The 21,971-nt window shown below is 39.2% G+C and overlaps 2 protein-coding genes across 3 annotated transcripts in view; one reads left to right on the forward strand and one right to left on the reverse strand.

Moving 5' to 3' along the window:
- The window catches only part of LOC108878932 (AF4/FMR2 family, member 2), a 115,216-nt gene extending 100,831 nt beyond the window's left edge, over positions 1-14,385 (forward strand). The window contains exons 11-15 of the mRNA XM_018670006.2: positions 9,873-9,990; positions 11,036-11,141; positions 11,251-11,401; positions 11,571-11,786; positions 13,419-14,385. Coding sequence (XP_018525522.2) covers positions 9,873-9,990; positions 11,036-11,141; positions 11,251-11,401; positions 11,571-11,786; positions 13,419-13,635 — 808 coding nt within the window. The 3' untranslated portion in view covers positions 13,636-14,385. The remainder of the gene's footprint in view (positions 1-9,872; positions 9,991-11,035; positions 11,142-11,250; positions 11,402-11,570; positions 11,787-13,418) is intronic.
- ids (iduronate 2-sulfatase) overlaps positions 961-21,971 on the reverse strand; it is a 58,444-nt gene continuing 37,433 nt past the window's right edge. The window contains exons 14-15 of one of the 2 annotated variants that reach the window (XR_001960270.2): positions 3,838-3,890; positions 961-3,511 (exon numbers count right to left, since the gene is read on the reverse strand). The gene's annotated coding sequence lies outside the window, so the exon portion shown is untranslated. Of the gene's footprint in view, positions 3,891-21,971 lie in introns of both variants that reach the window. The other variant, XM_018670020.2, reaches the window with a different exon arrangement.

Below are 21,971 nucleotides of genomic sequence, written 5' to 3' on the forward strand. Positions count from 1 at the left end.
ACTCTCTAAGCATTTTATTTAATATCATTTAATGAACCAGCAGGTTAATTAAGTCAGTTAGCATGCTAGCTAGCTTGTATAATAGGACAGTTATATACAGTATAACACAATTTTAGTATTGAAGAGTTTCCTAAGTGCAAACCATTCCTCTTCTGTTCAGCAGTATATACTCCAACAGAGAAGGTTCACTAAAACTGGACGGTCCAGCTAATAAGTGATGAAAGCTTCCTCTGTTATGGACTCTGTCTCTCTGTTCTCAAAGGTCATCACTGTCAGGTTTGATCTTGGCCAGAGATACAAATCAGCATGTCAAAGACCAGAACTTGATTCAAAAGAACTTGCAGATTTAGTTATTTAGTTTTTAGTTTACTTCTTAGCTTAACTTGCAATTTGGTTTGTTAAGCAGAAACCCCTGAAAATTCTGTCAGTCCTTTTTTAAGTAGATTGTGGTGATAACCTTAAAAAACCAAAGGTTTATGAGTAAAATATTGCTAAACTGTGAATAGCTTACAAAGAAAAGAGGGAGGCGTACTCATTAATCAGTTATTCATCTACAATAATTAAACTGCATGAAAACAAACCAGCTGAAAGAGAAATCAGATTCACTTCACTTGTCTTGTAATCTAACTCGTTAGTGATGAATGCGCCCACGTTCATGATCAATAACACAAACATTTTGGCAGGTTAAAAACACACACAGGTTAAACAGTGCAGGTGCGCCCTGCCAGGCAGGTGCATCAAATGTGACATGAATTCAAATGTGAAAAACTCCTTCACATCCTGTCTCTCCTGCTGCCAGGGAACATTACACTACATATGTAGGTATAGAAACCTATTATAGCCTTCCCCACAGTACTGCCCCAGGCAAGCACACACACACACACAAACAAAAATACACACACTAATGCACACATTGCTGAATACTGGAACCCATCAGAAACTATGCTTTTGAAAAGGTGAGAAAGTTTAAAGTTTTATTTTTCAGACTTGAAATTCATAATTTATGACACACAAGGAACCAGCCACAATAAATATTCTCAAAAAATAGATATTTTCTGATACATGACATGTAATCTTAGTGTATGATTCTGACATAAAATAACATATATCCTCCCATAATAATATATTACCAACACATTAGAAAAAAATAGGGTAAAAAGACTTCCAGTGTTTTTCACAAAATCCACATCTACAGTCCACAGGGATTAACATTGTCCTCCTCATAACTTAGTGTAACAACATACACACTACTACACATATACACACCTGCATTCACATACACTGGGATATATTCTGCTCTATAATTTCTGGTAAAATGATGCTCCAGTGTCTTGTCAGTGGGTCAAATATCTTTATATTGTTGGCAGACTGCAGTAAAGAAACTGTAATAATTTGATAATCCCTGTCAAAATGGTCCATATATCATAGGTTTACACACACCTTGAGTCAGATAAACAACCACACATGCAAATATGCCTGCAAATACACACACACACACACACACATGCTGCAGTGTACAAACACATGAGAGTGTGAGTGAAGGAGAGAGACAGAGAGAGAGATTGTAAAGCCAGCTGTGCAGTAGGAAGCCCTGCCAAGTGGAGGGCAGAACCAGCGAGCTGAAGGCAGATGATAAGATGACAGATGAACTGAGCCCAGATGGCCTCCACACTGCACTCCACAGCACCGTTAATACCGTCAGAATTCCACATATTTTCACTCAGTTCTTTAGTTATTTTAGGACCCTGTGTTTACCTGTTTTTCAGCATGATGCTCCTGCGTCACACTCTGTTACAACTTGTCTCTGCTGGCTGTGGTTTATCTGAGCTGTAGCCTGTCTGGCTCAGAGCCATCCGCTCCATTGTCTTTAGAGGCTGATCAATTCAGTTTTCCAGCAGAAGCGATTGGGAGGAGAAAGAAAACCTGTAACTATCTATTGTGTGGTGATTGTGCTCCTTATGTTCAATTCCTGTTGCTGAGCCATGCACTGTAACACAGATGGACCCTGGAGGGTTTATAAGAGCACATGGAGGAAGGCATAGATAAGTAGCTAGAATACTGAACTCTTAAATTTTCACATTTTATTTATCCATTTAACTGCTCTATTACATATTCTACAAATATTACCTTCCTGCATCGTGATGTCCTGAATATCTGGGTTCAACATTATGGTTTGCCTGTAACTGCCAAGATATTAAGTGTAAAAACCACCAGGATCAGCCCTAAAAACCCAACATGTGTAATATTTCTGTAACAGTGGTACTGTAGAAACTTCACTTCATAAAACATTACTGAAGACATGACCCATGTGTCCCCAGTAGTAGCTACAGTCCTGTAATTATAATAAAACTACAGTATTCAAAACTGGCCAGAAAAAAGTCCTTGCTTGGTTGTCATTTTCTTGTTATAATATGTGTTTAATGAATAAAGAGTTTAATGAGGAGTAGATGAAAAATAAAATCTAAATAAAATTTCTTTCTTCAAGAAATACACTTAAGAAAGCAAGGACAGTTGAGGACAAGTTCATGAGAGAGACAGGAGCCTTCAGGCTGCACTCAGTACACACAGGTGGTGGACAAGATATTCACTCATGTCAAGGCTGAACCTGCAACTTCTCAGTCTAAAGAAGCTAAATGCTCCTCAGATCCTCACTCAGGTGACCAAACAGTTGGCTGAAGTCTTTTTTTTAAACATTAACCTTGTCTGCTAGATGACATTCATCTCCTGCTAATTGGTTTTGCCAAATATGTTTTCAAGGACATGTAATTGCTGTATGAATTATGATTACTGGCAATGTGTTTTTCCCACTCCCTTCCAGTCATGGGAGGTGACCAGTGTTGATATATTACAGGACTTTAAGGTAAACATGGTCCAGGTTTGATTTTTTTTTTTTATTTTTTTTTTTTTATCAGCATTAAACCAAAACCATGACTTTCTTCCAACCTTAACTAAGTGGTTCAATTTGCATTCACACAACCATACAAACATTGATTGGGCTTTAGTTTCCACAACTGGATTTTGAAAAACAACCAAAATACAGTCTAAGTGAATGTATTGCAGGTCCATTCAGTATAGACATTTAACAAATGTTTGTTGTGTTTATTAAGACAAACACACTGTTTTCTTCCTCTTTTTGTGCTATACACATAAAGCAATATGTGGTAGTCATTGGGTTTCCACTGCAATTAGAGGACTGTGACAAAGAACAAAGTGGTGAGCACTAAGAGGAGTTTGAGCAGCCAGAGCTGGAAACAATCTACTTTAAGTCCATGTCACTTCACAGATAAGATAACTGAGCTGACCTGTATCCACACAACACATGAAAGTATCTCTCTGTTGTAATGTAAAAAGACATTATTCGCTCACAGCCAGTTCTCCACTTGGACCTTGTCGATGGCTCCAACCATGAACACTGGCAGCATTGTAAAGTTGCTGTAGACTGAAGTGTGGCTGCCATAGCTCAGCTGCAGCCTGTGAGTATGTGGGTGTCGTGTTGATCTTGTGAGGCCCACTGGACACATCAAACCAACAGATCATTTTGTCAGGGTTGTACGGCTTTCATTTCCCCTGTTTTGCTTGTGATTTTATCACACAAATAAACAGGCAGACACCAAAGCGTCCGCTAGAGCCTGAAGATCTGACAAAGGCTATTTTGTAAGTCTTATCTGTGTTATTTATGCAGCGCTGACACAGGCAAACACACAAAAAAGAGAGTAGAGGCTCTGTGCACTAAATAAGCAAAAGATGTGTAATGATGTAGAAGATATAGAAAAGAGCAGAGAGACACCTGTAGGAATCTCTGAAGACGAGATGGTCTGTAATATAGTTTATACGTACTATTAATGATACGTTTCTTTCCTTTGTTTTTTGTTCCGCATTGTTACGTGGAGCTGAAAAGAGATTAGAAATGAGGAAAAATAAGATATTATTGGAAACACAGGAAATGTGGTTACTAATGAGAGATATGTTGAAATAGTTACAAAAGACAGAAAAATGCCTTTAAACATACTTACTAACTAAAAACATACAGATAACTGATATTCATCTTACTACATCTGAAACCATCATCAAATGACTCATCCATCCACATATAAAACTGTGTTAAAATGTGAACAAATTCACTTCTGGATGAAGTGTAATGTGTCTTAACTTTTACAAAATCACACCAAAATGTATCTAAAATGTCCACTAAAATGCTCGTCTGTCAGTCTGCACCAGCTGGCGTTGCATTTTAATTTGGCACTGACGATGGCAATAAATTATTTTCGACGGCTGACGGCTAATTCCTGAGGAGAAAAAAAAAAGAGGAAAGCGAGCCAGATGTAATGCTTTCACACACATACTCATCTCCTTTCATCTTGTTCCTCCAGCACATACTGTTTATGTTGCCAGAATAAAATAGGCTAGAGAGCACTCAACTGAAAATCCCATTGAGAAGAAAAGACACTCACACTTTCCTTTAACTTCATATGGCGCTATTTAAACAGAAACACAAACATATTAGTGTGGGGAATACAGACTCGTCTCATGCTTCCAGTCATTTTTATCTTTTGGCAAATGAAGGGATGATATGAAATGGCATAAAAAGACTACCATCATATTTATTAAATGTTCCTTGAACAATTTTGTCTATTACATATAACCCATTGGAGACTAACTCGTGGGGTAAAAAAAGACATTTCATGTTGTAAACATCCAATAATAAGACAACGAATGAAAATATTTATGCTGCAGACTTTAATCATTCATTTTCCTTTGCACTGCCTCAGGCTCTGGGCTCGGGGCTCATTTGTGGCTAAGCCCAGCACATCCAAAAACCAAAAGATCTCATCCAGCATTTCCAGCAGTAATGACAAGTGCAGTACACTTCTACAGAACACACACTCAGTTGATGTTTGTTCTCACCTTGATTTCTTGCCAGTGTCTCATTGACAATGTGGGCTAGCCCACCAGGGGAAGTGATTTGTTTCCCAGAGTTAAAACGTGGGCACTCATCAAACAATGAGGTGATGTGGATGAAAGCACCTACCAAATGGTGTTATTTTTTTTGTGGCACATTAAGAAGCAGTCAGACTGTATCTGTGATAAACTGTCTAGACTGGCTGCACCTCCACTCCCAATCAATCTGGATTTAGTGGAGGAGAATCCCAGATAATCATTATTCTCCAGTAAAAATATCTGATAGTTTCTCTTATAAAAGCTGCTTTTGTCTGCAAAGTATGAACCCAGCTCCACTGTATGTTCAGGGCCATCACTACCTTTGAGGAGAATGAGGTCGTGTCCTCTGTAATTTTCTTTAAAATCTTTGGGGGTTATTATAACCTTGGGGGAATTTCTATGCAGTTAAAAATTTTGACATTTTAAAGGATGATTTCATTATTTTTAGACCCAATTTTTCCCACCAGGATTCATTAGTTCTCAACCAGGATTTTATGGTGGGTGGCAGGCTTTGAAACAGCATTTAGACCTTTGTGTTGGGGAAATAACTTAGAATTTATGGCATTTCCACTCAGTTTTTATGTGCAAATTGAAAATGCACATAAAAATAGGGGATAAAAAGTGACTGACTGACTGCTGCATTTCTCAACAACATCACAAACTTCATAAACATTTGGCTCCAACTCTCTGTTCAAAAAGCTTCAGTTTGGTAGAAGAATAAAAAAAATATTACATGTTGTAGCTGCAGCAGAGTCTGGTCAGTATCTTCTTTTGGATTTGAATCAAGAATAGTAATGAGTCTACTCTACAGAGAGCTGCTGTTGACTCACAGGACTCTTCATTCTTTTTACTTACATATCAAAAGATTCTTTAAAGGCATTAAGGGACAGAAAAAAACAGACCTAGACAGAAGTCCAAGATATCGCTGCTATCACCATCTGTCTGCAATCTCTACCAGAGTCCTCCAGTAATCCATGCATGAACAGACTGTTCACTGTAAAACCTGAAACAATGTTTGACAATCCTGATCCAAGAAACATCACATCTCAATGATTTTTGACACATCGTTTCTATCCTGTTTTCATGTATTAATGTTTTACTTTATGGCCCACTGCTTTACTCTTTTGATTCCCTCTCACCACTCTCATCAACTTCATTTTCAGCAACAGGCAAAAAGGCTTTGATAAACCATCATTGCATGCAACCTGCTCAGCAACAAATGTCGCTCAAACAACTAGCAATAGCATTTTCGTGAGCTGGTGGAGACCAAACACAGAGCTTGAATGAGACAGAGTATTACATGATCAGAACCATAACACCAAATAAACACTGATTTTGGCCTGTATCTGCTAGAATGTGTAAATAGGCAACTTTTTGTTAACAGTTTAGCCATAGCATCTTTATAAGGTGAAAATATTGTATTTAACAATAACTCTATATAAAGATAGACAACATGACAGTTCCCCAAAAGTGAAGCCAAAACATCTGGACCACCCCTGGTGGCTGGCTGCAGTATAGGTCACAGACCTCACTCCCTCCAGTGGATGGGACATGGGCTATATAAAAACATCAAAGTACACAAAGTAAAATTTTTCCCAAAGATGGTTTCTGTCAATTTAGGTCGTTCTTATCATTTCATGTATGTTCAACCATTCATTTTTCTGTTAAGTTTGGTTTTAATTAGTTATTTGATCCTATAAAACACGAGAGTGATGTCATTATTGACAGCTGTAATTGACTCACGGTTGGGTGGGTGTATGAGCAGCACCTTTACTGGCCAGTCAGACTCTGGCTCTGACTGACATCACCAGCGCAAGGTATTAGTGCCTGTATCTGGGATATTTTGGCTTCATTTTTGTACAGTGTGAGGAGGTGGAGATGTGTTGTCCATCTTTATATATATTCTTTGGTATTTACATTAGCTGCATTGCCCCAGAGTGTTTTAAAAAGAAAGAAAAATCAATTAATGCAGGTTTTGATGTCAGGGAAGATTGCAATTACTGCTTTAGGAAAAAAAGAAACATTAAGCGCAGGTCTGTAACAACCCTGTCTTTAGGAGTCCTGCTGCATTTTCTCGCTGCCTGCTGTGATATACTGTCAGCAGCCCTGACATCAAACACTGTATACAAATTTCACCACACAGTGATTATTTAGAAATGATGTGAATGAAAGACATTCCAATCCTCCAGCTTAGAGAGAAATAAATGTAATGAGTGATAAGTCACTCAATGGCAATCATATTTCTGATTACAATTCCTGTTTTATTATGATGCTCATTTACCAGTCTGCACAAGCAATGAAAATCAAACTTTGTTGCTGCCTGCGCTGTTGTGTAAAACTAGCTTTTTAAAATGAGTTCTAAACTTTTCTGAAGCTGCTTTAATATGTTTCCCAATTCTCAACTGGCAGTAACTGCAAGGAGGAGGGTCTGCATAATAAAAGAGTCAGACACACAAACACCCACACACACAACATGTATACAAGGAGTTTAACTCGTCGCTTTGCCAATATTGTTTCGACTGTGATGCTAATAGAGCAAAGTGAGGTGAAAATTTAATTGAAATTGAAGGGGAGAGAGAGAGGGAGAGACAAAGAGAAGAGATGAGTAATGATAGAAGAAGAAAAACAGGGCAGGAACTGCATTCATACAGTATCTGTCACTGCATGTGTGTGTGTGTGTGTGTGTTGCCTGAGGAACAGTTGATGGATTTGCTGCTTGACTGCTCACACAGATTGGTGCCTGCTGTGATGGCAGCCTTGAACTGAAATTACATGCACACTCACACACACACACACACACACACACACAAAGAGAACTACACATAATTGCAATTTCTTTGTGTTCGTGCCATTTGTGTGTATTCTTAAGTTTGGACGAGTGGGTGTGTTGCCTCTAGGAGGCCATTTCAAAGTGCTGTGGAAGGATGGATGAACACCAACCGAAGGCCAACCGACAATTGAACTGACTCAAAATGCTCATTCATTAATTTTTCATTAATAGCAGTTTATTATATTCTGTCAGTTGCTTTCTAATTTTCATTGAATCAGTAACAAGGTGACTGGTTTCCCCAATTGCTATCGTGCTTTAAGTGAAACAATAAAAAATACAACAGAGCAGGAAAATAAAGATTCATTTTTACAATTTTGAGTTTTGTTTTATTCAAGCTTGATGATATGTTCTGCAGTTGATATAGAATATCAATTATCTTGATCTTGTTTTTGATAACAGTGGATTAAATTTCTCTCTGCTCATACCTCTGAATCAAGTCCATAGATGAGATTATTGTCTTGAATTTTGTAGGGAAGATGTATATTTTCTTCCCATGGCCTGGAGTGTTGGGGAGATTTTCTGAGCTGCAAGGCAGATTGCACAAACTAGGGATGTACTGTATGTAAGAATGAGGAAGAATGAAATGAACATCCAACTAAACCACCAGATACTGAGAGTTATGAACGGACTAGAGACAAGACACACAGGCTCTCCACTAAAAAACAACTGGAAAAACTCAGTAGTAGCTGGAACTAACAAAGGGATTAGTAGTTGAAATACAGTGTAGTGTGTTTCTATGTGGGGCAGTAAATCAGTTCTTTTTAAATAAAATGTAGGTACATTTAACCACTATGTACAGTGAAGGCACATTACCCAGGATAGCTTCCCAGGCAGGCCAGTACTCCAAACCACCAGAAACAACACACCAGGAACAAGTAAGTTGGGAGCAGAGGCCAACAAACTTTGGAGAACAGCTTTAGGCTACACAAAGTATATCAAAATTATTACTGTATTCCTTACTATTATTACTACTACTATTACCACTAACTCATAGATTAACTCACAAGTCAGCTCATTAAAACTAGACTGGTGTGGAGGCTACAAGCTTGAAACCAAAACCACAAGTAGGAGCAAGAAAGAAAGCCATGTCCCAGCAGGTGTCTTGAATAAACCTGACACTGACTGTGACCAACTGGCAGGGTGAGTCAGTAGTTGTGCAAAGAACATGTTCCCTGCCACACAAGTTTCATTTGTAAGCTGTTCATTTTAATAACTATCCATCAGCCTGTCAAAGCTTAGGGATTTTATAGAAGTTTTGAAGCAGTAGTGGTGTTGTATGTGGCTATATTTACATATGAAGATTGGTTCTTAGGTGGTTTTGTATTGTGCTTGTCCAAATGCAGACCAAGTGAGGACAATTTATTATGTATTAGGACAGTTTATGAGGTCATCTACATCTTGTTGTGTGCTCTTCAAGATAAAGTAAAATATCATCTGCATAACAATTAAGTGTAACACAATGAATTCATTTTCTTTTTGGTTCTGTCAGACAGTGCTACAAGCACCCCTTGTCTACCAACATAGAATGGGTTCTGTTTCTGTTTGCTTTCCTAATTTTCATCCATTCAGAGCATTTCAACCACAAATACATTAGTTCGGGACCTGAAATTTGGTTCCCAGCTGGTTTCCATGTGTGAACTGTGAGAGCTTCAGTGGATGTGTTATATTCTACGGGTTGGAAAGAATCCTGTTGTGCATTGTGCATCCCCCCTATGTTGATGACACATCCTTGATTAAATTGGCTCAAAACTAGTGGAAACCTGGGCTGGATTTTAGATAGCACCAAGGTTCTGCCATTCTCTTGAATGGAAGTAGTTCAAGAACCAGAGCCCATTTGGTGGAAAAGAGTTGAGTGTGGTTTGTCTAAAAATACCAGATATCACCTGAGAGGGCGGACATCTCTGTCTGGCCCACCAGTTAAGCAAGAAATTTTCTAGTGAAACCTTGTAATAACTTACCCCCTAAGTAGCTACAATGTCCATCAGTATGCTTTCTCAACATCTAATAAAGCTACTTTTGTTTTTTTACATGTTGATTCTGTTTCCTTCCTCCCCTCTCTCTTTCATCCCTCTTTCACTCTGTCTGTTTTTTTCTTTTTTCCAAGTGGTGCATCTGGGAGTAGCAGTGAATCAGAGAGCAGCTCAGAGTCGGACACAGACGAATCAGAGAGCAGCTCCAGTGACAGCGAGTATAACCATGCCTCTCGCACACAGACTCCAGAGGTAGGATGACAGTGTATATATGTGTAAGTGTATGTGTATTTCTTGTAACTGTGTGCAAACACAGTGTATAACATGAGGATGAATGGATGGAATGAATAACTGAACTTCCTTTTTTTTGTGAGGAAACAAGCCAATTTAAATTTTTGTGGAAGAAGCAAGTCTTAACAAATTATTACAACAAATTATTGGAATTTTCAATATTATGTTTGTAGATGTCTGATTATGTTTGTAGATGTCCTCAAGTCTATATTCCAATCACAATATTACATTTAAAAAAATATTATTAACTTTCATTTATGGATTATGCCACATCGATAGTAAGGAGACAACAAATCATCACTGGATTCATGCAAGGTGTTGTTGTCAGTTGTCAAAATCTAATTTTGCTTGTTATGAAAGGCAGCGATACTGTTGGATTCTGGTGCAGAAATCCCAGTTAAAGATTCAGTAGTTCAACAATAAAACCATATTGGCAATGTGTCCAATTTTGTTTACATTTCCTAAAGGGACAGATGCAATTTTATTGCCTTCTTTATTTTCCCAATTCACCACAATTTCATTTCACTATGAGTGTGAGTGTGTGTACACTAAACGGTCTCTTCCCTCTGTCTCTGGGTGGTGTTGTGAAAGTCATAGAAATCCAACTACAGAAAATGACGTGTAACATTGTTTATCAAATTATTTTCATGGCTCCACACTGCCTGGTTTCATAGACTTTGAAGTCATACACACTGAGAAAATTAAAGATCAATGCAGCGAAAGAGAGAAAAGACTGAGCAGAGTAGCATAAACACATAGGCAAGTTACAGTAATTCACACACCTGAAGAGAGTAAATCTAAACTGCTCTCAATATTTTTTATGTTTTCAAAAACTAAAAAGAACTAAACTAAAAGTTAATAATTTATTGTAGGAACTAATTCTCCCTTAGCTGCATCAAATTTAAAATCTGCATCTTCCCTTGAGTTGTTTATCACTGGATGAAATTTTGTGTGTATTGACATCTGAAATATTCAATAATCTTAAAGTTTTTGTTTTTCCCTTTAGCCTGAGCCCCCCTCCACCAACAAGTGGCAGCTGGACAGTTGGTTGAACAAGGTCCAAGCTCAAACCAAACCTCTGGTTCCCCCACAGCAAGAACACCATGGCACAGGTTGGTAAATATGGAGGATTAAAGCCAATGTATCTAACAGTAACTGCATCATAAAGAAAAATATGGTTTGTTTAAAAAACTTATCCTGGTAAAATGTTTCGCTGCTCAGGCACCATCAACCAGGGTCCAGAGACTTTCTCTCCGGGGAGTGAAGCACCAGGAGTGGGTACAACTACCAAGGCCAAGCCCTGCGGATCCAATAGCACCCCTGTCCCAGCTGCACCAACAGTGGAGCACAAGGATACGAGGGGAACCTTCTGGTAATTGTTTGAAATTTCCCAAAATAACTTTATAATAACATCTTTAAAATGAATTAATGAATGAGTGACACACTGACACATGGAGGAACAAATTGTGGGTGACAACTGACAAAAACTAGTCTCTATCCATAAAAGACATGAAAGCAAAATCATTTCTTGCTCTCCACAGCCTGGGCAGAGAGAAGGCTAAGGGCAAGCTCAGCCAGAAGTCCTCAGGAGAGGGCCAGAGGTCAAAGATGAGGCTGTCGCCAGGCCTGTTGTCAGGGCCAGAGGTCACAACCCCAAGGAGGAACACCACAGGGAAGAAACAGCCCAGACGGACAGAGAGGTCAAACAGTGTGGAGGATAATCAGAACCAGACATGGAGCAGAGCAAACCAGCACAGGTATGGAAGGAAAGAAGGGACATTTTCTTTGTATTTTTTTAATAAAATGGTAGCTGCCTCCCAAAATATGAATCATTTATTTAAAGTGTAAAGTTAGTTAGTTAGTCCATTCCATGACCATTCTCTTAAGGCAACAATTAAAGGTATAGTGGCATTAATTTTGCACTGTCTGGCGGGGCTGCTGTCCTGGTCAAAAACAAGGGACTGTATAGAAATTATTAGAGGGTCAGAAAGGATGTAGGGTTATGTATGTGTTTGCAGTGCTCAAGTCCATCAGCACCACATGAGTTGGTGCCAGGAGCAGGGTCACAAATTTGTTGGCTGTATTAGGCCTTACTATTTAGCATCTCTTTATTCAAAAACATGGAGATGCTTTATTTTTACTCTTGTGTTATGTTTGCCATATATCTGTTTATTTTCAGATATTGGAGGGAGTGTGTTGCATCTTCCCAAGGAAATATTGATTAGACTGAGAACAGCATTGTTTTTTATAAAGTGAGAGATTCAGCCCCCTTCCTCAGCCGAGTTATTTTCATACCATCCCTAAGTATTTCAGTGACATGGCCTCTCATGAAAGCTAATTATCTAAATAAATATTTAGTCATTGTTGCACTCATTTTCTCAGTTTGATGAAAGATCCAATAAAAATAGAATCAGTTTTCCCAAAATAAGTGGAAAATGTATTACCACAGGGCAATACTGCTATTCTCTGCAGCTTCACACTCAGTATACTGTATTGCCTTCTTTAATTTAATCCTTATGTGACGTTATCAGTGTAGCATCATCTGCATAAAGTAACACATAACATGAACATGCAGATTTTTAATCATTAATATATTCTTAAAAAATAGTGATGCTCCGAGAATCCCACACATTATGGATTTATGCCCTGAAAAGTACCCATTTACATTCACCTTTTGATATCTACCTGTAAAACAGTATTAAAACAATCTGATGGCTGCTTCAAACTGATGGCATCAACAGTAAGAGTCTTGTTGTGCATGTGTGCATCTAACAATAATGTTTATATTCTTATTAATCAGTAAAGTTAAATTATTTTCAGTCTGAACGACCTCTGTGGAAAATACAAGTAAGAAGATGATGACAACAGCTTAGTTCTTGTTCAGTCTATAATTACTGACATGTTATTTGTTAGTGGTAAAACTAAAACAAATAACATTATCTAACGCCTTACTACTCAGAGTTGTCAGTTAGCTAACAGAGGCTTCAGTGCATCATCAGGCTGTTTGGCAGCTAGCCACTGAACACATCTGTTGTGAAAAATGTTCAGGCTGACTAGAAGCCAGGCCAAACAGGCTGCTCAGCTTGAGGTTAGGCTAATTGGAAAAAAACAGACCTCCTATCTTTTCTCTCTTCTTCCTCTATCACTCTTTTCCTCCCCTCTTTTCATTTTTAAGCTTTCCACATCCAAAGAACTTCAGCTGAACACATGCTGTTTTCAATTATTTCATGCTGTCTTATACTTTTTCATTTTAACACACATTCACCCCCTGGAGCTGACCAAAACAAACTTCTACTGTTTGTCAATGTAAAACTGCACCACAGCAGCAATGCCTTGCTCAAGAGTGAATCCTCATTTGAATTGTGGCGCCTCCTCTTACTGTACTGTAGCCCTGCAGCGAGGGAGAAGGACCTGTTGCCTCCCCCCTCCCTGGAGCATCAGAACCCCCCAAGGCCGAGAAGCAAACCCCCCAGTGGAAAAACAGCTCCCAGGAAAGAACCTCGCAGTGCTACCAACTCAAACAACAACACAGTTACTCCACCAGCAGCGCTACAGCAAACCCCTGTGCCAATACCTGCTGTCAGCGTAAATCAGGTTAGTTTTTGACTGTGGCATACATGTGTGTGTTTAGTTGTTGATGTAGTTCCCCAAGAATTCCTTATCCATCCAAATGACTTTCTAAAGGGAAAAATTACATATAGACAGTTGGAGTGCATGACTCAAGCACTGCAGGACAGTTTCCCTTCACTTAACCACATCTGGAAATACAGTTCAAGACCAAGTCCCACACATATGTAACACATTGTCCATGTATCCTGTAATGATCACTTCATCTTACAGTCTCTGGATGATTTGTCAAATTCATAAAACTTATAATGGCTCAACACTGACTGGTTTTATCGAACTGTGGAATGTGTGTGTGTGTGTGAGAGAGAGAGAGAGAGACAGAGAGAGAGAGAGAGAGAACTGTACAGGCAAAGAGACAGGACTGAATCATTGTCCATCATTTTAACCTGAAATGAGTTTACACCTAGTGGTTTTATGAAGATTGGGTAGATTGAAGGGAAAAGAAGAAAAGAATGGAAGAAAGACAGAGAGTCACTTAAACACTTAAATGGCTTTATATGTGTAAGACATGGATAGAAAAGGACAAGAAGTATTATATAAAGATTCCTCAATGAAAATGGCTAAAACAGATTTTTTTTAAATATCACAATTAGATTTTGGCAGTGCATTCAAAATTTTGCTTTCTCCCAGTGTTATTAAAGACTAACTTATCACCAGGCTGTTTGTCGCTTTTCTGCCTGGATGAGGCCTGTGCCCAGCAGTGATGTCCCAGTGTTCTGGAGTACACCTGTACATCACTGCAGCGAGGAGAATTTAAACTACTGGAGCTCTGCAAAAACAAAATTCTTAGAGAGTGTTAAGTAACTCCTTAAATATTTTCTACACAGTGGACAACAGCAGTTGTCAGTAATATTAGAACGATGACTCTGTGACACCAAAAACCAGCAAACAGCAGCTCATCTGTCACAGCCTGATACAAGACTCACAAAACTGACCTGAGCAATGACATGTCTGACCCCGACATCTGCCACCTCTGCCACAGCAGTCTGAGGTTTTATCACCCTCACAGTCATTCAGTCCTCCAAACTTTGATTCATACTTACAGTACATATAATTCATTATGTAATACCTACTTTTTTAGGGATAATCTGCTTTAAGAAAACAAAATAAAAATCAAAAACAGTGATTCAAGTTATCCCCCTATGGGGCTGTTAATCTGCCTCTTCATTTAAGATTAGAAAAAAAAACATGATACACAATCTTCACTGAATATTCATCCAATGGTTCTCAGATTAATTCTCAAGGGCTGTCATCTCACATCCACTGTGCTGTATCATGGTATACACATAGTGACAGATTACATAATCTGCTGTCAACAACATCCTGAGGCTACACTTGCACCATCTGAAAATTCCCCCTGTTTAGTTGAAAAATAGAACCTTCCCTAAATTACCTGGAAATCAAGATGACTGCTAACATCTGGAAACTATGCTATGGGGGCTGTCACGACATTTGATCTGCTGCCAGTCTCTTCTGTAGCTGTATACAACAGCTGGCAGCACAGTTAAAGTCAGCATCAACAGAACTTTCCAGAAAAAGGGACTGAAGACTTTTGCTCAAGAAAAGGAAATGCTTTTGCCAGGAATGAAAATAAGCATTATACATGGGACAGTTTTTTCTTCTTTTTTTCTCTCTCCAACAAAACACAACATGGCATTTATTGAGAATGGATTTTTGCAGATGGCGACATGGATTGGAACAATTCCAAAAGCTTGAGAAAACTGTCGCCTTGTTTCCGCCAAGTGAGTGGGTTTTGTTGTGGACTAGCAACATGAGCAGCGTTTCTTCAAAACAATGAACATGTGCACTAAGAACTACAAAAACCTAAACAGTGGCCAGCTGTTGCAGGAAATTATATAGCCTTTAAAAACAAAAATAAAGCAGTATATTTGTGATTTGTTTGTAAAGCTTTATGTCTTCAGTAGGGATAAGTGCTCTTGGTTCCATAGTCACACAGTAAAAATCTAGAATATCATCATTATATAAAGCATGTAATGTACTGTCAGTAGTAAATGGAAAAAAGTGTTATGAAAGTCATGAACTTGACCTCTAAGATCTAAGACTGTGACAGTTCTGTGTGATACTTTACTTTGCAAAAGAGTTTGTGGGGCTGAAGGGTCACTGTAAGCTGTGTTCAGAATACAGCCTTTGGCTGTATTATAAATCTAGACTGTACTGATGAGTGGTAGTAGTGGTAATTTATTTCAGTCCTCGTTAACATTTTTTCAAAATCAATGCACATATAAATAAATAAATAACAATTAGCATTTGATAAACAATTCAATTATATACATGTAATTAAGTTATACAAAAACAAAACTTTACTATTGTACTTTATCACCTATACACTCTTAATTCATTGTCACAGCTATTCCACAAGTTTACCCTTTTGACGGATATATATATATATTTTTTTTAACATGCCTATTTCTCTAAGTTCATATTGGCTCGCTCTAATTTCAAATAACTTCTGAATACATTTGAGAAATAAGTTGTTTTATGCTTTTTACATTACCTGTAAAGATCAAGTACATCATGAAAATTTAAACCATATAAAATAGTAAATAGCATATGGTTCATAATAATCTGATCGTACACCTTTTTGTTGTTCAGTTTGTCAAACAGCAGCTGATTAGTCCTTGAATGTATCCAGGCAGGTTCCTGGTATTACATTACATTTTTTGGATTTTTCAACATCAAATTCTATAATTACACATTCCAAAATATTGTCCATATTGTTACATAGTGATGCTGCATCTTAAAGTTGTATCAACATACAAGGCAACTCTGTCTTTGGTGACATTTTTCATTTTATTTTTATCTTTGTTTCATTCAGTCTCTTTTCCCTATGTTTGTGTTGTTGTGCTGTGTGTAGCTGTGTTGACAGTGCAGCAGTCAGGGCTTAATATTATCACCATCAGGTAGGATGCACTCTCTGTGAACACTGAATGATCTGCAGTATGGTAAAGAAACACTTTGTGTGACTGTCATATTCTCATATTCAGAATTAGATAATCAAACATTTCACTTCACAGATTTGTAGAAAAATCTAAAAACTTGTGTTTCTTTCTGTGTTCCTTATGAATAATTATGAGCAGTTTTATTTAAATGGCTAAAAATCTTCACCTTTTCCTTTTTGTCATTTTTGTCTTAATAGCAGGATAAGAGGAAACACAGAGGGCCAAGCACCAGAATCACACCCAAGTCCAGAGAATTCATCGAAACAGATTCCTCCTCCTCCTCCTCAGAGTGCCAGTCGGATTCAGAGGAAGCCATCAAAATCCCTGCTCTGCCACAGACGACACGCTCAGCGATTAACATACAGACTCTGTCCAACACGCACATACACGCACCCCTTCTCCCATGCCTTGGCTCTACCGGCAATATGGGGAGTCTAGGAACATTTGGAGGGAAAGGACTGCGAGTCAAAGATGGTAGCAATGTGACCACTAATGGTAGCAGCAGCAGTAGTAATAGTAGCATCAGCAGCGGTAATAATGGCAGCAGTAATAGCTGTAACTCCCTAAGCATTAGCAACATAAGTGGTTCATTTGGTACTTCTGTTCCTGATCCTGGAGGGTTAGGAGGCCAGTGCAAGGACCTGGAGTCCATGTCACCGCCTTCCAACATGGGACACGAGGTGCCTCTCTCCCCCCTGAGGGAGTACCAAGAGATCCAGAGTTTATGGGTGAAGATTGACCTGAGTTTGCTCAGCAGGGTGCCTGGCCAGGGTCTGGGGGAAAGATCCAGGGTGGGACTGGCAGAAAGGGACGGGAGTGAAGGGAGAGACAGAGAGAGACAGGGGGAGAGGACAGGTGTACCAGAGAGAGAAAGACAGAAGCAGGAAGACAGAGAGTGGACAGGGCTGAGAGACAGACAGAAGTTGACTAAAGGGGAGAGACAAGAGGAAGAAAATGAGCGATTAGCGCAGGACAACAGAGAAAGGCAAGGTGACAGAGACAGATTAACAGAGAGAGAGAGGCAGACGGATAGAGAGGACAGAGAAAGATTCGGGCTCGGGGAGAGGGAAAGGACAACGGCGAGGGACAGAGAGAAAGCATGCCTAGGTCTGGGGGTCCTGGACAACCCCCCTGTGCAAGAGCAGAGTAATCCCAGGCTGGCTGGGAGGACGGAGAGAGGAGAGAACGGAGGTAAACACAGGAGACAAGCAGCTGGGAACATGATGGTCCCGACAGAGAAACACACCAGCAAGAACAAGAGGAAACACAAGGTGTTTATTTTCTTTAGTCCCTAACCGTTCTGTTTTTTGTTTACTTTGTTCCCTTTTACCTGCAAACACTTACTCTGTCCATCTCTAACCTGTGTGTTCTGTCTTTCTATATTCCCAGTCGGACCACACTGAGTCATCAGTCAACGGCAATAAGAAGCTGCGATTGGACAAAGACTGTCAGCTCCTCCCACCCTGCATCTCTCCAATACACAATCACAAGAACAGCTCTACAGAGTAAGTATTTACCAGTGTAAGTCCCCCAAAGGACTAACCAGGAGGAGGAGTACACAGTTCTGCAGTGGAGGATCAGGGAAATCACAAGGTTTTGGCAACAGTCCCTTAGAATCAACAAGCCAGACTCTAGAGACTTATGGGGGAGAATCTAGGAGAGGAGGCAGATACTGTATCAATAGCCTCAATAGTCCAGAATACAGTGCAGCCTCAATATGTTGGAATACATTTGGATCATTAGGATATTTAATCTAGAGCAGAATAAATGCATCATCTACACTGTTCATGATTAAAAACCAAATTCATTGCTTCATCATGCAAATCTCCTAACGCAAAATTTTACTCTCTATCAAAAAAGATGGACAACATGTCTCCAAAATATCCAAGATATGGGCGCTACCATCTTGCACTGGTGATGTCATTTGGACTCTGTGCAGTAGTGATCAGGTAGTGGAGCCAGGGTATTGAGGTCCCGCCCATACACCCATCTGACCCACTCACGAGTCAATCATGACACCTCACCCCCTATTATTATATCAAATAAGCATCAGAAAAATTAACACACATACATCAGCACATGATTAAAATTACCTAAAATGATATGAGATGCTGACATGAAAAAATCTATTTGATGCATACTTTTTTGAGTTTAAAAAAAAAAAGTCCATGTCTCATCTGCTAACACGAAGGGGGCAGGGTTTATGACCTAGGAGGCAATCAAGATGTTTTGGCTTCACTTTTGGTGGGCTGTCATGTCGTCCATTTTTTTACACAGACATTGATCCCCACCAAATCAGTCAATACATCACACAGTAGTATCATACCTTAGTATCTTCATTCACCTTCCCCATTATACACCCCATTCACTCATTCACACAGCCTCATGTGACCGGCACAGACTCTAGCAGAGGCAATCAGACAAGTTTACTGGAGACTGGAGTATTTTTAGGAGGGTTTAACATTTTTAATGTGGTGATGAAGTCATTAGGGAGGTGAATTCAATTCGCACTGTGAAGCAGAGATGACAAACTGTGAATTTCAGCTTTCCATGTGAATTATTAAAAACAGACTAAGCTGGCTGTTGCTATAAATAAGCCTCGATGTGACAGCCACAGAGAAAATATTTTTATAGCATCTCTGTGTTATGATAGAGAATACAGCAGGGGAAGGTAGAAGGGGGAGAAGGGACGACCTGGAGTTGAACCCCTGACATTGTGTGGCAGACGCTTCAGTCTGCAAGAGTGCCACCAGAGTGTCTGTTTATCATCCAGGAGGCTTTTTATGGACACTGTAAACTGGATGATGAGATCACCCTGCTCAGGCTCATTCAGTAATTTTAAATCTGCGCCTTTAGACAGTTATTATCAACTTGTTTCAATCAGTTAGGTCATATTTTGACAACAGATAATTAGAAAAAACATACCGTATATTAATGATTGAGTTTTTATATGAGGAAAGTTTTGTTTTACCCTTGTGATGTCCCTTTGTCAGGAATAAAAGTGGTGGCTTGAAATTTCAGTTAGGGCCATAAATAGTCAAAAGTCCAAATGAAATCACATTTAGTCATCCCTATTTTCCATCAAGAACATTTTTTTAAATAAGTAAAAGCAAGATCTTTGGTGAAATATCAGAAATGCTCCTTTTCATCTCTGCAGTTGGAGGCGTGTCCATGTTTGTGTTTGATTGACAGCAGCTGGCAGGCTGAGCTCTGGCACGAGGACAAGACAAAACCAACATACACCATAGCTAAAAGTCATGGTTAGACTGAGTTTTGTGAGCAGTTCTACTGAAGAGTTAAGACAAAGAAAGAGACCTGAGTGATATTTGCAGGTGAGGTCAGCCTACGTAAATGTGCTGCAGCTGACCAGTTAATTAGCTAATTACCTAACTAGCTTGAAAACTGACAGTACACAGCATTCAGGTTAATTACAGATTCACAAGGGAAACTTAAATTACAATATTGAGAGACTGACTCTCAGTTCTTTGCACTGCTTTTTGTGTTTATGATATTTGTGAAACCAAAAGATTTGAGGCTGCACTGCATTTTCTCCATCTAGACAACAATGAGAACAGGTCTGACTTAAAATTGACCAAATTTACTCTTGTCAACTCAGACTTGATGAACAAGTAGAGTCCAGTAACAATTTCAAACACAGTTTCAGGTTTTTGAGCTACACTTAAGCTGATGTGGTCTGGATCTGTAAGTAGTGAAATTGCCCTTTTTTGTGTTTTCACAACTAGAATAATGATTTCACAAACCTGAAACTGTGTTTTAAACAGTCTTTACACTGCCCCACTTAACTTAACATAGATTTGAAAAGTCTAGACCAGGCCTAATGTGGTCTAGACTGGGGGAAAAAGGTAGAAAAGTTGCCCATTTTTGTGTTCCAGAAACAGTATAAAGGTTTCTCAAATTGAAAAGTGAGTTTTAAACATAGATTGCTGTTTGTTTTGTGGCTTGTTCAACAGGCTAACATGCAGGACAATATGTGTGGCCATGTTTCCTAGATAAGGAGAGTTGCCGTCTGTAGAGATGTTTTCCATGTATGTAGATGGAGAATTAACAGTTTTTTGACAGATTTATGCTAAGACAGGGGAGGCCATCATGAGACCGCAAAATGAAAGGATATGTACGGTGTGCTGTAGCAGACAAGAAAGAATGCAGTTTAATTTAATTTAGACTTTAAAAGCCAGAAATCTCCCTACCTGACCAAGTAAAGGGTGAGTCATTGCAAATGTATTACAGAGGAATATTTGACAGATATACTGTGGTCATTTTGTGCTATGGGGCTGTAAATTTGGTAACTTATTATCCCTTTAAAAGAGCTATGAGAGCTCTCACATGCTTCCCTGCACACGCACTCACAGTGGCATCCACTTAAGGATAGACACTCACAAATGCACGCAAATTAGCATAGTCATACACACAAACACCTCAGCACACATCATTTATGCTGCACACAGACAGGAAGGCACACACAGATGCTCACATATTCACACACACACACACACACACAACTAATTAGTCTTTGTCTCCCTGGTTTTGTATATTATCACTAATGTCGGGGCCCGGGGCGTTGTTCTGCGAGCTCAGCAACTTTTCTCACTGCATCAAACCCCCAGAGTTTCCAGGCAGAGGAAAAACATAAAAATATTATCTGTTGTGTAGCAAACAATATGAGTCACAAGAGCCACAATAAGGCAGCTGAGGGAATAATCGTTGATGCTCGAGCAGGGAAGGCAGAGTTACAACAGTTTCAGAAGGGAAATATCACTCAGCAGCAACATAGTTAGACAATGTTAGCCTAGCTTATAGAAGCAAGGTTTTATCTGGAGTTGGATTGGAGGGTAAGGAGACGGGACAGTTGGTCGCTGCAAGAAGCTTGGTGGGATGGTGGGGCAGACACAGAGCAGGACTTCAAGACCCTGACACTTGGTGTGGGAAGCAAAGGGAGACAATATTAGAGGGACTTGTGTGAGAGCGTTACCAAAAATTATATTAAACTCTTAGAACCTCTGGCCCACACAAAGTCATCTTCACAGGAATGACATCCTTTTAAAAAACCCCTGGCCTGTTTGGCCACTTACACACATTAGTTATTGGTGCTGGCAAACCACCATATCCAGTGGTTTCATTCTTCATCATTCAAAGTCTCAGTAGCTCCAGGTTCAGATACATTGCATCAAGAGTGAGTGCATGTTTCTGAGGATCCAGTCATAGACTGCAGAAAGCAGAAGTCACAGACTATAGAGTTATTGTCTATTTTTGCTAAATATTTGAAAACCACTTGAGTTGTTGAGGTTAGGGCAGTAATTGTAACAGGCTGAGAGCATTTAAAATCTGTTTACATCA

Source organism: Lates calcarifer, linkage group LG8 (assembly GCF_001640805.2).
Source record: "Lates calcarifer isolate ASB-BC8 linkage group LG8, TLL_Latcal_v3, whole genome shotgun sequence".
NCBI lineage: Eukaryota > Metazoa > Chordata > Actinopteri > Centropomidae > Lates > Lates calcarifer.